This window comes from Micromys minutus (assembly GCF_963924665.1).
Source record: "Micromys minutus genome assembly, chromosome: 2".
NCBI classification, from domain to species: domain Eukaryota; kingdom Metazoa; phylum Chordata; class Mammalia; order Rodentia; family Muridae; genus Micromys; species Micromys minutus.
In genome coordinates this window covers 60,833,144-60,851,789 of record NC_137971.1, presented here as the reverse complement: position 1 = coordinate 60,851,789, position 18,646 = coordinate 60,833,144, and the positions used below count along the sequence as shown (strand labels likewise).

The following is an 18,646-nucleotide window of genomic DNA, read 5'->3' as shown; positions in this document are numbered from 1 at the left end:
CCCAGGCCAGCTCTTGACAGGACTGACTATCCTTAGGGAAGATGAGAGCTAATGACCTGGTCAACTGATAAAGGTAACTGTCTCCTCTTAGAAACAGGTGGCCTCCCTGCACTCAATTTCAGAATCTTAACCAGAAAAGGCTCATGAGTAGGGAGTGGCTGACTGACTTACTGAGCACTGATCAAAGAAAAGCCAGATCTTCTCTCTATATTTTCTGTAGAAAAGCCCATTATCTTAAACAGATGTAAAAGCGCTGTTCTGCTACATTAGCAGACACCACTCAATTGGAGGAAGAAACAGAGGGGAAAGACACTGATGGGTTTACCATTGATGCTATCCAGACCCCTTAGGTATTGTATACAGCCACCTAAAGATGGTCACTTCTTCCATGGACACAAACACACCAGGTCCTAGCGGTAGAAATGTATTCATTCTTTTAATGATTGTCACAATCTCTTTTCTTTCTAGAAAAGTCCCAGACATTTTCCTTATGCCTGTACACACTGCCATATGGTGCAGGGCTCCAGTTAAAGCAAAATGTGGTTCTATCCGGCTGCCTCCCTGGCTCAACTTGGCTCAGTGCTGCAACTGCATGCTTGTGTGCACACATGGGCTCTGCACATGAGCAGTTTGTAGATAGATACAAAGCCTAAAATCCTGGCCCCTTCTTTCCCAAAACATCACAGGAAGCAAAAACATCAACCTGGCAAATAAAATTGTAGGGACAGAAAACAATGCTCAGTACTTACTCAGAGAATGGATCAAACAGAGGCCTCTCTGCTTATATAAATAGTTCACATCCACTGAGTATCCAGAAACGGGGAGCAGACACCAGTTTGACCTGGCTGGGTTTCTGGGAAAGCAACCAGCCCATGGAGGTTTGAAAGATGTCCACTATCATCTCAGGCATTTGAATACTTGTTCCACAGTGGATGGCTGCTTAGGCAGAATTATTAGGTGTGGCCTTATTGAAGAACTGTGTCTCTGGGGCAGATTTAGAGGTTCTACATGCCATTTTGAGTTAGCTCTCTCTGCTTTCTGTGTTCAGGTGGAGATGTGAGCATTCCACTATTGTTCATGCCACCTGCTGCATGTGAGACTGCCAGGAAAATGATGAACACTTATCCCTCTGAACCCTAAGCCCAAACAAATCTTTCTTTCTTTAACTGCCTTGGTATGGTGGTTTGTATTCTAACAGTGGTCCCCATAGGCTCATAGACTTGAATGCTTGGTCTTAGGGAGTGGTGCTACTTGACAGGGATTAGGCAGTGTGGCCTTGTTGAAGGAAGTATGTCCTGGGGTTGAGTTTTGGTGTTTCAAATGCTTAAGCTAGACCCAGTGTCTCTCTTCCTGCTACCTCCTGATCTGCAATGTAGAACTCTCAGCTACCTCTCCAGTACCATGTCTTCCTGCAGATGGTCAGGCTTCCCATTATGACAATTATAAACTAAACCCCAGAAACTGTAAGTCAGCCCCAGTTAAATGTTTTCTTTAAAGAGCTGCTGTAGTGATGTTGTGTCCTCACAGCAATGGAACACTGAGTAAGATATTTGGCCATGGTGTTTTATTAAAGCAACAGAACAGGAACTAATAGAAGGATCTAAAAGCAACTAAAACATTGGTCATGAATTAGTTATAATAACAGGATGAATGAAGGATGGGAAAAGCCCAGACAGCTCACTAGAGTTCACTTGCCCCTGTGTGCCACCATATTCTACAGATATCCGGGAGGACCACCCTGCTGCCTGACTGAGATTCTTGATGGAGTCTCCAGCCCATCATTTGAAATGGGCTATCTAATTTGGTTTCTGTTGCTGTGGCAAAATAACCCAACTAAGCAATTGAAGGGAGAAAGGGCTTATTTTCAATTCACAGGCTAGAACATAGTCCATCTTGATGGGGAAGTTAAGGCAAAAGAGTTTGAATCACCTGGTCACTTTACATCCGCAATCAGGAAGCAGAAGACCTAAATACCATTCACCTCAATTAACCTAATCAACATAATCCTGTACAGATAGTGTGGTCATACATTTATTAATCCCTAAGGAAACAGGGAGGGTCTTTTTTCCTAGGAGAATCCAGATCCTGTCAAGCTAATGATTAGCCATTACAAGGATGAAATACATGTACAGAATCTAGCAGAACAAACCCTCCCCATTACTCACATGCTGCCTGTACACCTGAACTCACCTAAGGCTAATGGAGTTGAGGCTACTTTAATTTTCTAATCTGTGCTCTCTTCCCACTGTGTCCAAGAAAGAACTCATCATATCAATACCTGGAGAATTAATGACATAGTGAAAAATCAGCAGCCAGAAAAGATGCTGATAGTTCTCCAACTGCTGACCTAGAGGCCATCCTCACCAGGAACTTGTCACAGCTATTACAAGACAGGTACTACAAACTGTCCCCAAATTAGTCTGACATTCTTCATATATTCCTGGTTGTTCCTTGATTCAGAGCCAGACTGGGGCTTCAGCTGGGGAGAAGGAGAGTGAAGTGTCAACTCAAAGACCACAGGAGGGTGAGAAGCTAGCCTCAGATACCCTGTCACCACTCCTAATGAGAGCAGAATGTCAGAGAAAGAGAGAGAGAGAGAGAGAGAGAGAGAGAGAGAGAGAGAGAGAGAGAGAGCACATTTATGAGTCCCAGGAACCCAAGGACTCAGGTGTCAAAGTGTCACATTGTCCTTACTGAAAGACCCTGGTTCTTTGGACTAAGACAATACAATACCAATGTGCAACTCTGCCAGCTGAGCAGCCTGAATCCTTTCCTTTTAGGAAACTACAGACTTTCTAGTACATTCCATTCCCCACTCTTTATTCTCAGTTTCCACTTATGTTTTACGTTACTCTCAGGGAAACTGAGACCCTATTCTGTACAGACCAGAGCCCTGAGGTGAGTTCCATTCAGTCCACTAGCTCAGGTATAAACTTGACCACAAGATAAGGAGTCCACAGGAAGGACTCATGCCTACCCAGCTTTCCAGATCCTGTAGAAGGGTTAAGAACTTCTCCAAGGTCCTGTTTAACATCCCCTAAAACATTTTGTTTTAGTGATGTTTTCACTGATGGCAAGAACAGAAGTCCATGTGGCCATGCTGGACAACAGCATGTAGGGTTCAAAAGAAATTAAGGAAGAACTACCATATGGCCTAGATTTTTCTTCTCTGGCTGTACACCCGAAGGAATGAAGTGGTCACTTTTTAAAGAAATCCCTGTTCCTCATAGCATTCTTCCAAAGAGTCAAAATATAGTGACAAGGTATTCAGTAAATGACTGAAGAAGCTGATGTATACACAGAAGACATAACATTGCATGAAATAAACCAGGAACAGAGAGAAAAGTGTTGTGTGACATTGTCATATGAGAAATCTAGAAAAAAAATAGTCAGAGATGGGAGGAGCAGTAACGGCTTTATGCAGGACAAAATTTAAAGACCAAATGTGCAGCTAAATAGATAGCTCAGTGGTTAAAAGTGCTTATTGTTCTTGCAGAGAACCTGGATTTTTTCTTGCAGAGAACCCATAGTGGCTAACATATGCTTGTAATGGAAGTTCTGGGGAATCCAATACCCTCTTCTAGCCTCTGAGGGTTTCTGCACATATGTGGTATATATAAACTTACATAGTTTCATACACAAACAGATAAATAAGATAGATACGTATGTAGATAGATGGATAGATGGATAGATGATAGATAGATAGATAGATAGATAGATAGATAATAAATCTTTAAATACCAAATTTATAATATGACCTTAACATTCAAATGGATGATAGATGGTCTTGAGATTGAAAAAAAAATCAGGTACCCATATGAAAGGTGGATGCCCATTTCATTAGCTACAATAACCATTGCACTATCTACATATCTTATGATGCATGTCCCACGGTTTAAACACAGACAGTAAAACAGAAGGCAGAACCTTCGAGTGAATTAGTCTGTGTTAAGCATCAGAGATTAAGACGCAGGAAGTTCAGGTCTCCATCAGCAGTCTTAGACAAGCAGAAGGAGAAACCTAACGAAAGTGGGTGGCTGTTGGAACAGAGGGCTGAGGTGTCCTGAACAGCCCTGGGCAAAGAAGGTAGCTATAAAGTAAGACCTGCTTGTTTAAAAACATCAGCTTAGTATAGCTAGAAATTAAAGAAAGAAAGACCCCAGGAATAACCTCCTACCATTAAATTTTAGACCTGCAAGAAATGAAAAAATGCCACCGGAAAAAGAAACTTCTGGAAACTGACTCAGAAAGGTGCAGAAAGCTTGATACCCAAGTTGGTGATAAACTGGTATAATTATTAAGAATTTTCAACAAATTTTAAAAAATTTAAGTAAATGAACAAAAGAGCTCTGACTTCTGGACACAGATCCTTGGTACCAAGGTTCTTTCAAAGCAAAATGAATAACATCTGTGGCTACCTGGAAGACACTGGACACGGAACCATGGTACACTATGGCCCCATTGTAAGACACTTCCAGCAGAGGCAAGGCCATCGAAACATCCATAGCTGCCTCTGAGCAGGAGCAGATGGGCAATGGGTATGTACAAGTTTTCATTTCAGGTGAGGAAACAGTGCTGAGATAAGGCAGCCGGATGCTTACACAGCATAGCAGACTTACTAAATGCCAGAACTGCACAGCGTAAGATGAAAGGGTGCTTCATTTTATATTTTGAGGTATTTTTTAAAAAATCTCAATCATGAGTACATTAGTTTCTCTCACACCAAGGGTTAGACACATTTGGAATCTACAGGGGAAGAGCATCTGCATGGCCGTGAGAGAGATTCCTTTTCACAGCACCCAATCAAGGCCTCATCCCTCGGGTGACTATCGCCTTTCCCTACACATGGCCTATCACCAGGCTTCAGGGGCTTTGGCACCCTATAGCATGCTTGAAATCCCTCCTGGACCAGTGTCCTCTCAATAAGTCAGCCAGGCCATCAGGTGAATGCAATAATGATCCTGACACTGGGTGTGAATTACGGTTGGGGTGGAACACTAGATACTAAAGAAAGGCCAGAGATCCTTGAAAAGCATTTCAATGTAGGCCACCCTAGCCTCCGTGGCCATGAGGTTTCAGGCTTGGTCTGCACTGGCCTCAGAATAATGATTCAGGCTACATGAGACCCTTGAATCTTGCAGCTGAAAATCTTGGATTTCAGAAATACAGAGATCATGAAAACAGGGGAGGAGTTGTAGCCCTGCTTCAAATGCCCTCACTGAGCAGTCTTGCTTTCCTCCTGACCTGATCAGAGTTGTCCTGAACCCATCTCTCTGAAGAGTACTTGGCCCCTACTATTCCCAGGATGACTATGGTTCAAAGCTAGTGTTCCTGCTTCTACCATGACTCATTTTAGGGGCAGGCTTGGGTGGGAATACCCTCAGAGGAGGGTGCTCTTCATTTCAGTCCTATAGGAAATGGATAGCAATGCTGGCTCTCACTCCAGGTCTCTCTGCCTAACACTGAATGAATGCACCAGCTACTAGGATGTAATAGACCTTAGCTGTGTCCATTCAGCAGAGAACTATTGACAGACAACTCTTCAAGCCTGGCTATATATAGTGGAAAGAAACATGTGAACCAGACATCCCATGGGAGAGGGCAGACTAAGCAAATATTAAAACCAAGGATCATGTCTGGCCATGATAATTGTCTCAGAGTCAGCATACAAGAAAGAGAAGGTGGTTATCTCACTGCAGAACAGGGATCTCGGACCACCTTTCTGACCACCACTGTCTCTGTAGCACTGAAGCTGAGAGACCCTGAGGCAGCTATTGAGATTGCTGTGCTTGAGGGAAGAAGAGTAGGAGAGGCAACATCCCAGACTGACCACACAGGATACTGTAGGATTGGGGTAGGGGTAATCTATTGAGACAGTTGCATGGCATATGGGGGCATATTTGCTGCTCTGAGAAACCCTGCAATCAGCTTACTTACTAGAAGACTAGGGAAGACGCGGGGCTCCACCTTCTCTCTAATACACAGCATATCAAGATCTATTATGAAAAACTCAGGAGTCCATGGAAACAGTACATCAGGTTGAGGGAGTGACTTCCAGAATGAGGCCATGGGAATACTGAAGGTGGATGGGTCATTTCTAGGGACCTGGCAAAGGCCCTTGGGAGGGGCACCAGCAGAATGGAGTCAGAAGCAGAGAAGAAAGCATTTCTCAAAAAGAGGGTGCGGTGTTGTGTTTCGTTTCTGAAAGTGTACCCAATGTCCCCCCAGTCACAAGCAGGGGGCATCTCTGCAACCTATGTGGACAGCTGATCTGCTAGCATGAGTTTTAGGGACACACTAAAGACCACATAGAAAAAAATGCGGTCACAGAAGAATGTATCAATGTGCCTTGTTTTTGTTAAATTCAGCAGAACCCCACTAGGCAGCATGCAGCCTGGGTGGGGAAGACACTACAAGAGGAAAAGGCATTTCACAAACTGCAGAGGAAATGGCTACAGGGGTTCATTACCTCTGAAATGGAAGGGGCCAGGTGCAGAGAGATCAATGGCTGTGTCCTCTCAGCCCCCTTTAAGGGAAATAGCAGATGTCTCCAGCACTAAAGTCCTTTGGGGGTGAGGATACATATCCAGTTTCCCTTTCAAAGACAGAGTGAATAGGAGCATCATGGCAGAGACAGCTAATACAGCCCCGAGTGTTTGTAAATCCCTAGAAAAAGTGGTGGGATTGGGAGGTTTTGGGGGTAATGATAAAAGGTGGGCAGTGTGGCCTAGAGGACTCCCAGTGTGCATATAGTCCTTACCTTGAAATCCCAGCAACAGGATCCCCACAGAGGCAGTTCAGCCCTTCCCCCACAGCTTTGTGTGGGAATGCAGACTCAGGGCATTATTACAGGACTCCCTATCAGAAATAATAAATACTCAGAGCCTTCTGCTTGCTTGTTTACATTCAATCATGATCCCCCTCTGGGCAGGGTGACCTCCATCCAGGTGCCAGGCATTTGGGAGTATCGGTAATTATATTGCTACAGGGTTTATACATTTTTGTCCCTGGAAATCCCTAAAACCATAATATGTATTATGACACTTTTTATTATAGTAGAGGAAGGAATAATCCATGTAGTTAAAAATAATAATAAAATAAAAGAGAGGCCAACTTTACCCCAAGCGACTGGCTCTCCGTAGTCAGAAGTAGCCTAGCAGCTGTGGACTTCCCTAATGAGAGAGCTACCATCACTTGAAAGGCCATGGGCGACCCTGATGCCCTGGGAGTTCTTGGACTTGGTATGTGGCTTAGCTGGCAAGTCGCTGGGAGACAAAGAAAACCGTCACTGCCCAGCTGTTCTGTGGCAAGATGGCATGCTAAATTTAAACCAATAAATAGTTCTGGAAGCAAGAGAACAGGTGGCGAATGGTCTCTGTGGCAGATGGTACTTTCTAATATTTGTATCTGATCATAATTGGCGATACTAGAGACAGTGTCTCCATGCTCCCATACCACTTTCCTCACTTGAGAGCCTTGGAAAGGGTGGGTCACACTTTAAAACTAAACTCTATCATTCTTTGGAGAAAAGCCATCTCAGATGCTTCATCTGATGGGGGAGAGCATCAAATACCTGGCTCACTTTTCCTAGCAAAGGTCTTAGCAGAACTTGGTCTAGTGATTACAGGCCAGGCTGGTCATTTTGGAAACACCAAAAAAGGCATGCCTGCTCTGTTCCGCATCCTCTGCCTCTCTTCTTGTCCTCCATCCCCAGACTGTCCGACCATTGAGGCATGGGTGTGATGCCCAAGACCTCTGTTCCCCCTGTATATGTTTCTTTTATAATTTGAAACCCTGAGGAACAGTGAAAAATGAGCAAAAATTTCATTTGCTGGTGGCAGGAAGGTCCCTGCTCTGTTCTCCTTCCCTGGTGTCTCCTTCAGCTGCCAGTCTGCACTGTCAGCTAAAAAGACACACCTACAAAGGAGCCCCAAGTGGGATTCAGGAGCAGGTGAGCAACAGCATTAGAGTCCACCGTGCAGTTCTTCTCAACCCAAGGACCCAAAAGGATGCTGGGTCAGGGATGTCACTGAGTCCACAGATCCACACCCATAACCTACTCTTCACTGAGAAGTACAGGAAAGACACACAATCCAGAAGAGGGACAGGTTCCACAGGTGTCTGGCCTGTGGAGAGCAGCCATGGGCTTTAGCTGTGCACGTTACACATCAAAGGAGACAGCCTCATTATAACTGAGCTAGGAGCTGGCCCCTGGCTCTTTGAGTATAGGTTTAAAAAGCTACATATACCAGGGCTGCAGACTTAGTGTTAAATCCTCTGGCTCACTTCTCTTCACACAGATATTTCCTTCCAGTGCTTCAGCTAATGGAACACAAGCATGCATGTGCATGCACACACACACACACACACACACACACACACACAGAGAGAGAGAGAGAGAGAGAGAGAGAGAGAGAGAGAGAGAGAGAGAGAGAGAGTGTCCTCCCTGCCTAGCAGAGCTAATCCGTGTTGCCCCAGTATGAGGTCTCACAGTTTCTTCAATGTTACTCTATTTAAACCAGGGGTTTTATATGGAGGTAGGACACAGCGCTGTCATAAGGATGCAGGGCCCAGGCCCTACACAAATGCTGACATAACCAAAATCCATTTCCAGTGGATGTATGATATCTCCAAGAGGCAAAATTGTCCTTAGTTGAGCCTCATTAACCCAAACTGTATGAAGCCTTTGGGGCATCTGGCTTTTTACATCAAGCAATAGGTAGACTCATCATCTTAAATGGGAATTACCCTTCCACCATGCACGGTTTTCTCACTGCAGTTATACCAAGGATCATAGATGTAGATAAGCTTTCACAGGCAATATGCTGCATCAGACCTGCCTTCTGTGTCCATATAGACCTGTCTCCTCCACTTCAGTCCACACTGAGCCCATTAAGGACTTTGTCTTCCTTCTGATCCCAGCCTGGCCCATCATTGGCAGGGGTGTCAGAAATTTCCGGGCAAACCAGTCCTCTGAAAAGTCTGTTCCTTCACTTCATTCATTCCATGAACTCCTCAAAGTAGCTTCGAAAAAGGACTAGAGCTCAACAGGAGTCTTAGTAAGGGTTTATATTGCTGTGATTTAAAAACAGAATATTTTGGCCAAAAGTGACTTGGAAAGGAAAAGGGTTATTTCATTTTAGAGCTCCCAGATTGCAGTCCATCACTGAAGGAGTCGGGGCAGGAATTGAAGCAGAGACCATGGAGGGGTGCTGCATCCTGGCTTGCTCCCCATGGCTTGCTCGGCCTGCTTTCTTATAGCACCCAGGACTACCATCCCATGTGTGACACTGTCTGCAGTGAACTGAGACCCCTCTACACCAATCATCAATCAAAAAAATGCACCACAGGTTTGCACACACACCAATCTGGTGGGAACATTTTCTCAATTAAGGATCCCTCTTCCAGTTCATATAGAACTAACCAGAACAATGGGCAAGTTGTGCGTCCTTCCAGCTCCTTTTAGAAGCTCAGAGGATACTTGATATGGATATTTTTACAAGAACTAAATCTAGCACCCTTCACTGCCCTTCTGTACCCAGTTAGACCAGAGACTCAGGCCAACACAACCAGATGACCATACCTCCCAAAGAAGCACTGGCTTAGACACCCCTGGATTTCACTAGAGCTAGAAACGAAAGCCGGCAGGCAGTATAGTGTCTGGTTTCAAGATAAAATTTCATAAGCATCAGTGGATTGAGGGGTTTTAGCCCACAGCTTCACACAGCAGGAATGTGGGCTTCAAACACAGATTGCCCAAGGGCTTGTTCCCATCACATCTAAATGAGAGTTCACTAGCACACTGGAATGGAATACAGATTTCATTCTGGGCAATGTTTGTTACTAGTCAGCTAGTCTATGAGGAACACAGAGACCAAAGATTCAGTTGAAACGAACCATGTAAGATTCACCAAAAAGAAAATCAATAAACGAGTGCACATTAAAAACCTGAAACATGGGTTATTTATCCTTACCTTGTATGCTTGTGAAATTATATATATATATATATATATATATATATATATATATAATAATTATATATATATATATATATATATATATAAAACATGTGTGCACATAAAGGCATATGCTTATATGTGCATATATGTGCATGCATGTGCCTCACCTAGTGATATGTTTCCTGTAGTTGAGAGGGTAGTAAATAAACATTCCTTATCTAAAGTGCTTAGGATGCAAACTCTATTGTCTTTGGAATACTTCCAGATCTTGGGATATTTACACATACATAAAAGACATCAAGTCTGAACACAAATTTATTCATTTTTTATAATACATACACAGTCTTGTGTTTATTTTATATAATGTTTTAAATAATTTCATGCATAAATAACGTTTTCTAACATGGAATTTTCTGACCTATGACATTGAATCAGTGCTGAGAATTTCTGGCTTTGTGTTTGTTGATACAGGATTCTCAACCTGTCTTCTGCAGACTTACTGTATAAGCTCTACCACAACACATGACCAACTCTCAAAGTAACTAAGATTCAGGGATGAAATATTTACTGACATTATTATCACGTTTGAAGAAGCCAGCACTGCACAGGACTCGGGGCACACTGATATCAGTCAACAAATACAACACAGAGAGCTGCATGCACATCACGTGGACACAGCAGATAATGTGGCCAGTCTGGGGCCCATTCCACAACTCAAGAGCACACACCTCTGAACCTCTGCACCTCAGGATGCTGAGATACCTCAACTTCAGCCTCTCCAATTCTCCAAAAAGGTTCAGTACCCTGAGGACTAATGGTCCAGGGACCATCATGCCTTTTGTCTCCTGCCCCTTCCAATTAGGCAGAACTTCTCATATGCCCACAGCATTATCTCAGATCCCAGGCAGGAGCAATGAGAGTAGGGTGCAGCTCAGCAGTAGGACATGCTATATCACTAACTAGGTCAGTTGCTCTTCTTGGGTGAGCCACCCTTGCTCTCTGACATATGCCACACAAGGAAATGACTGAGATCTCAGTGTCAGGAAGTATCTACATGAATTGTAAAGGGGTTTTAGCTCTTCACACAGGAACATATGAAAAGCCACACGGGCACAGTCAAGCCATGCTTCATGAAGTCCAAGTGTATTTGTATAGTCTGACACTGAGCAAGCCCCATGCAATCCCAACTGGATGCCCCCCACACTGGATCTGGCCTCCAGTAATCCGCAGCATGTGTCCAGAGACAGTGACCAAAACTCTGAGCCCCTCGGGCGAGCTGCCCCTGCTTCTCCAGCTTGATTCTGGAAGCAGTTATAGCCTTTCCAGATGGCACAATGTTCCTACCTGAGAATGGGGCAGTCCAGAGGGGGATTCTGATGGGAGTCAATGTCAGGAAATGGCAGGGCTGCATGATGGAGGGTGTCAGGCCCCGGAGTTCCTCGGGGTCTACAGAGACCATGGCAGTAGCTGCAGCAGCCGTAGCAGCAGTGATGGTGATGGTGGGACCCCTGCTGATTGGTTTAAGGTTGTCATGGCAAACACCTGTGGAAGAGAGACCAAGGTTAGCACATGTGACACACACACACACACACACACACACACACACACACACACATCAGGTGACAGTACCCTCAAACAAGTGAAAGTAACACTGTTCCCTTCAGTGACATCATGTACTGGTTAGTATTGTTCCCAGAGAGAATCTTATCCTTTGACACACACATTTCACTATATGATGCTCAGAGTGCCACATTACTGAAGTCACCAAGGAAGAGCCAGGACATTTGCACCAGAGAGAGAAATAGAGTCACTGTGGTATACATGTGTGCTGTGGGTCATCTGAAGTGACCTTGGGGATAACGCTAAGAGGATCAAAGTGGGGCGGCTCCGCAGAAAGGAGTGATTGTGGGCCAGGGCAGAATGAGTTCCGAAGCACTGGAACTCAGGATGCTGGGCACCTGCCCAACCCAGCAGAGAAATCTGTACCCTCTCAGGCCCTCCCAAATGAATCTAATACAGAATCCAGGGATGATACCAAGGCTACTGACAGTAAGAAATTCAGGCTGCAAACTCACTTTTAAACATCAACCTTACCTCCAATCGTCTTTGGAAGCAGTTTCCTTCCTATCTTTGTCAGGACTCAATAGCACACTTTCTTTTTAGCATTGAGTAATATTCGATTACAAAGATGTACCGCCATTAATTGTCCCCTCGCCTGCGGAAGGGCATTTTGGCTGCTTCCAGGTTTTGACAGCTATGCTCAAGGCCGCTATAAGCACCTGCCCACAGGCTTTCTTGTGAACATGCTTTTCTGTTCCTTTGGTAAACAACACAGTGTGATTGATGGGTCACTTGGCATGGGGGACATAGTTTTGTTTGTTTTTAATCTTTTCATGGGTGTATGATTGTGTGCACAGTCATGTGTGTATGTGCAGACAGGCATGTGACAGGGCACACACCTAGAGGACAGAGGACAGCCTCAGGTATCCATCCTTTACTTCCATCTTCCATCTTGTTTAAAGTAGTCTCTTGGTTGCTATTGTGTATGCCAGACTGCTGGTTTAGAAGCCTCCAGAGTTTCTCCTGCTTCCATCTCCCATCTCACCGTAGGAGTTCTGAGATTACAAACACATGCTTCCATGTACAGCCTCACAAGATATCTAGGGATACAACCTCTGGACCTCAGCTTGTGGGGTAAGTCCTTAATGCACAGAGGCACCTGTCCAGCCCATTCTCAGCTTTTAAGAAAACCTCTAGGTAATCTTCCTACTAATTTCCCACCCAGTGAGTGAGCATCCGGGCTGCCCACAACCTTGCATATGTTCTGTGTCGTCTGTGTTCTGGGTTTGATCCTTTCTGCTGTATTTGTAATAGACTACTGGGGTTGTGATACACACATTTGAAATCAATGCTATCAAGAATGTACTGACTTCATGACAGAAGCACATCATGGACAACTGGAGAAATGGAGCAAGTGTCCTGTTTCCCACTGAAGTCTGTGCCCTTCTCTCTGCTGGAGATCTGAATGATATGGGAATGTCATGATACCCCTGTGTTTGCCTTTATCATAATGAGTTACAGAATCAACAGCCTCATCCTCACATAGCTTCCAATAGCCAATATGCCAGGACACCCAGAGAACAGAGTAGTGCATATGTGTCCCAAGTTCACATTCTCACCTTCATCTTGGTGCTCCCTGTTAGAAGTAGCCATGTGTAAACAGCTGAGCCAACATATTATTTTATTCCAGTCACCATAAACAGTGCTGAGGGCCAAAACACAGTCAGCACTTTGGCGATGTAAGGCCAGCTGACAAGGACATTTTGAATGTTCTGATACACTTCAAGACCTATTTGAAAGCCTCTTACTAAGGGCCATCACCCCTCTCAAGGGTCTCCTTCTACTCATTTCACTATGGCTACAGAAAGTATAGTTAGAATGTAATTATAGATGTGCTCCTCTCAGTAGTATGAAGAGATGCCCGAAGTTCACAAGGATGGCCAGGCAGCAGTGGGCATGGGGCTCAGAGAGACTTGTATGGTCAATTATGAGAGCCCTCTGAAACCCCCACTAGAAAACAAGGCTAGATGAATGTAATGTTTGCCAGGCTTCCAGCATGTGGCCCTTATCCTTACAAGACCAAAGTCCTGCCCAGCCAGGAACACCTGAAAACCACCTCTCCACAGTACCTGACTCTCTACAATAATGCTTTTTATCTATAGTAGACCCAAGTTGTGTCCAGCTAGAAATCTATAGGAACCATTTGTCCAGAACACTTGACTCTTAGTCACCAGCATAGTCTCTCATGAGCCATAAGATACCGACAAGAAGTATCTGCCTCTGCTCTAGCTTCTCTGCAGCCCTGTACAAATGGAGCCCATTGTGAGAGCTCTAGGGAACGACCTTCTACAGGGAGCTGTGTACAGGAAGGACAGGACAGTTTAGGATATCTAAAGGACCTAAGGTTTTTGTAGATATGGTTAGCGTGCTATTGTCCCCAGACACAACTCACAGTCTGGAACCTGAAAAGGACAGTATAGAATGCAAGTGGTTTTTCAAGTGATTATCAGGAATGTCCCTGGAATGCATCTCATAAGTTGTGTCCCTAACCAGGCTGTGTGTACTGCTGGTATATATAGCAGGCAGGCTCTGCATGGAGGGGACAAGAATCCGTCCACAGGAATAGTCATGACCCTCTATTTTGCTTTCCTGGCAGAGGTTGTGCCTTCATATCTAAATCTCTCAATCTGAGACCTGGGCTGAGATCATTTCCAGTGACACTGGTATCACCTGTCCTTGAGAAGGCAGGTGAGGGAGACCCCAAAGACTCAAACAAGACTCCGTGCCAACTCATGCTTCCTCTTCTAGGGGAAGGGATAGCCTCCACCAATCCCTATGTCAGGATCCATAAAACCTTGAGTCTCCAAGTCTAGGTGCCCCAGCAAGGGGAAGACTCATGTCTGTAACTGTGCTTGGCCCCAGCCTAAACTGTGCATTATTCTGAAGGAGAAAAGAGAGTAAAAAGTCACCATTTCTGTGATTCCCTAGTCTACCCAGTACACATTTAGGGCTTAATTCTCTGCCACTGTCTTCTGAGCTTCTGCTGGGACAAGCTCCCAATTCAGAAGCTGCTCCCATCAGACCAGTGTCTAGGCTGCAGAGCTCCCACTGCAGACAGACCACAATGGGAACTGTGAGTAGAATTCTCCCTCCATCTCTGAAACATTGTTAATGACCACGCACTCCAAAGCTGACACTGTAGTCTGATGATAAAAATACTTCTACTACTAAAACATGCTCCAGCAAGACACCACGAATCAGGAACCTCACAGAGTATATGGGACGCCATACAGAGGGAGACATGTCATCATGTCTTTATAAGACAGTTAGCCCTCACGATCTCCGCCATGTGCCACCTGGTGAAGTTTCTGAAATAAACTTTCTCTATTCTTTAAAATGAAAGTGACCTTGACTAATGGAAGAGGAAGTTATTGTTATAAAAGAAACAGATGCTAACGCAGGTGAAAGCATTTTGCAGCTAGAAATATAAAAACGTTTTTAATCACCACGTGATTTCTGTTGCCAAAAATCATCTGTCAACTTAAAAGCAAAATAACTATGACTCATTAATCTCCCCTTTAAAAACAAAAAAGATTTTTTTTTAAAAAAAAAGAACATGTTGAGTTCATTTTGCTTCATACAAAATTGCACCACCTCCCAATGTGTTCACAATATCTGTCAAATACCAGCAGCAACAGAAAGTTAACAAGCAGCAAGGACAGTGTATTCGGTGTTGGTAGATGAGGAGAGAAGAGGTCTCATCTCCCTCAGACTGTCTGAGCCCCAGGCCCCTATGGATCCTGACCTCAAAGACATCAGAGCCATTGAGAGGCCCACAGTGGTTGCCAAAACTCTACAGGCCACAGATCATGACAGCAAGCATTGGGTACTTTGGGAGGGAACAGGCTGTGTGTCCCATCTCTTCCAGTTGCTGTGACCCAGCACCTGGCATAACACCATAATAAAGGACAATATCTTTTGCTCACAGCTTCAGAAGGTTTGGTCCATCATCAGGGAGGGCGTGGCAGAGTACCTTACATCACCACAGACAGGATGCAGAAGTAAAAGTGTACAGAACTAGCCACCACAGACATGGGTCCCTAGCTCCTCCAAGAGACACTGCTTCCTCCCATTCACTATGTACCAGTAAGGTGGTCCCACTGTGAACCCATCCAGAAGTTCACCTATGCATATATCTGAGCCTTTACAGCCTAAACATCTGTAGAAGGCCTCTCAGATATACACAACCCGAGGGATGCTTTACTACCACCCCCAATAATTTTCAGTCTAACCAACTTCACAATCAGAATTCACACTCACAATACTGGTAGACTTTAACACAGAGATTCATAGTTTACAATGCATGGGAGAAAGGATGCAGCTGCTGTTGGCTTCTCCTTCTATCTTATCTCCCAGCCCTGGATCACAGCATCTCTGTGCCAAGCTGCACACAACCATGGGTCTGAAAGACGATATGATAGATGCAAGGCGCGAGGCATCACTGGACACAAATAGATAAATGCTGCTGGGTACCTGCTGCTTGGGGACACCAGCCAGGAAATGTGTGGAGCCAAAAGAACCCAGACGCCAACTGCACCCCCTGAGATCTGCCTGTCAGCTGAGTTTGGAGTATAAGCAAGCAAGCGCTCAATAACCTATGTCAACTGATAAATAATGACAGGAACTTCCTTTCCCCAAAGGACTTGAGAAAATCCCTTAGTTGAGTAAATAAATAGTAAGGTAAGATAGGTACAGCCAGAAAAACCTGCTAAGCCAGCGAAGAGATAAGCCAGCAAAGCCATCCCATAAGGATTACTAATAAAAGTCAATGTTTTCAGCAAACCAGTAATTAACCAGGTGCTTCCTTGAAAGCAGCCTGGGGCTGAGTTCATGAGAGGCATTTGTATGGGCCCTTGTCCTTGTGAGGTAGGCAAGTATAGGAGACAGTTTACATCCTGGGACTCCGCCCCTAATTGGTTTGGAGTTTATGCACACCTGGACTTTTTTAACAATGCACTTAGTAAACTCCTTCCTTCAACTGTATGTACTATACATACAACCCCTCTCCAAACAAAGCACCCAGAATCCCCAGAACCTCTGCATCCCTTGCCTGCAAGAGGAGACATGCATTCTCATCTTTGAACAAAGGTATAAGTTTCCCCACTACTGGTAACGATCAAATTTAGACAGTGTCTATTCATGTATAGTCTGGATGTATCTAGGTATAAAGAATAGAAGGGTTAATCCGACCTGAACTGGTTTTGAGTGCATATGCAATAAGGTGAAACTGCATCCTCTAGTAACTGTTTAGAGGGACCCCTCTCTACCATCTTATGCATGTGCATAATTGGTGTGGATATGATTAAAGCCAGATGCATTATGGAATGGAGCATGGATAGTACATACATGATTAAATAACTCAATCCATGAATAAAAGTAGATAACTACCCTTAGAAACCAGTCCTTCCTTCCCCTTAGATGGATAATGAGGACCCTAGGCTGTACCCCCAGGACTCTTGAGTACTCTTTCCCATGTGGTCCACTGTCAACCTTAACAGTTCATCCTTCTATATTTTAACTATTGTTTTTCTCCCTATGAATTCATCTCACTACTTCTGCAAACCTGTATGAGCATTATTTTCAGTCATTTGGCAATGAGCCCAAACCCCTAGAAACATCTGACCCAGACCCTGACCTTTCTGCTGCTGGAATTGTCAAGACCACCTAACTTATCTTTGCTCTCAAACTACAAAGTGGCTGTTTGCACGTTCTCATGGAAGGCAGTCACCAGACAGACACACAGAGGAGATCGTTAGGTGCTTTTCTGCGGCAGAGGAGAGCTGAACTTTCTGATGTATCTCCCCTTAAATATACATCTGAAACTCTGACATTCCCAGACTCTTCAGGGCCAAGGACATAGGGGGCATCTGGTTGCTAATAGTCCTGGCTTACTAAGACACTTCACTTCAGAAGTTAAGGCAGGCAGTGGGTTCTACATGTAGCCTACAGGGCAACTGATGTGCTGTAACTCTCCTCTTGGAACCTGTCTCCAAACTCTGAAAGTATCTGAGCTGAAATTTGCTTTCTTAGGATGACATGCAAGGAAGAATGTATGTGAGGTCTGGGACAGTGCCCAAGCAGGGACTCCAAGGCCACAGACATCAGGCTGCATGAGCTGAGCTGGCACAGCAAAGAGCCAGGGATATTCTACAACTGGCTGGACCTTCCCATATCTCTCAGCATGTTCTACAACAGGTAAGCCCTCAGCGCTTAATATCTCCTTATGCTTTGAAATGGAGAATGCTGGCAAAAGGGCTCTAGAGTCTATACATAGACATTCTTGTTAGTGGTCATGATTAGCAGTGGCTATAGAGTAAGTGAGATGTTGAATAGTCAACATCCAATTTTTATAGAGTAGGGGGCCTCAACTATGACATGCCACATCAGTCAGAGAGTATTCCCATATTGGGGCAAACTTTAGGACTCAAAGTTGTGGAGTGTTGAGTAAACAGCAGAACAGTGAAAGCCTCTCCTGAGCAGAGTCTGATGAGCACCAGCTGTCACCCTCTCTGCTGAGCAACGCATTCAAAGAAATAAACAACCATTCGTTAGCGACGTCTGCTTAGCAAATGATTTCAGCTCTGGGGAAATCCTTCAGGCGCTGTGCTACTGACCGGTAATCATTTCTGCAGAAAGGGTTGAGTGATAAGGATGGTGGACTCTTGAGGAGGTCTAGTGTGTGTTGGTCAGGGTGGGAGAGGCATGTGGAGAGACCATGGGACTCACAGAGGGCATTGGGGAAGCCATCAACAGTCTCTTCATCCCCATTCTGTGAGAGCACTGGTTTCCTGTGCTCCAAGGAATAAGACAATCTGTTAGGATTCAACCCTGTTTCTCTGGAAGGGTGGTGACAGGTTTCATGGGTCCATGAGACAAGCTGATACAAACCCAGCCTCTTTGTGTTTGAACTGTGGCTTAATGATGCGGCCAATATTTGCTTGTTTTGCTGTTTGTTCTGCGTGTTCTCTGAAAAAGACATCTAATTCCTGGTCTCGTTACAAGTGTTGAAGGTGCCAAGGAAGCAAACCTGCAAGCTGTGCTGGACCATCTGCTGAGCTCCATAGGCA

At 44.7% G+C, this 18,646-nt stretch overlaps 1 protein-coding gene across 1 annotated transcript in view; it reads right to left on the bottom strand.

Annotated features, from left to right (window-relative positions):
* The window catches only part of TCERG1L (transcription elongation regulator 1 like), a gene marked incomplete at both ends in the record, with an annotated part of 171,935 nt that overhangs the window by 124,980 nt on the left and 28,309 nt on the right, over window positions 1-18,646 (bottom strand). Inside the window, one exon of the mRNA XM_080911783.1 lies at window positions 11,304-11,501. Coding sequence (XP_080767909.1) covers window positions 11,304-11,501 — 198 coding nt within the window. The remainder of the gene's footprint in view (window positions 1-11,303; window positions 11,502-18,646) is intronic.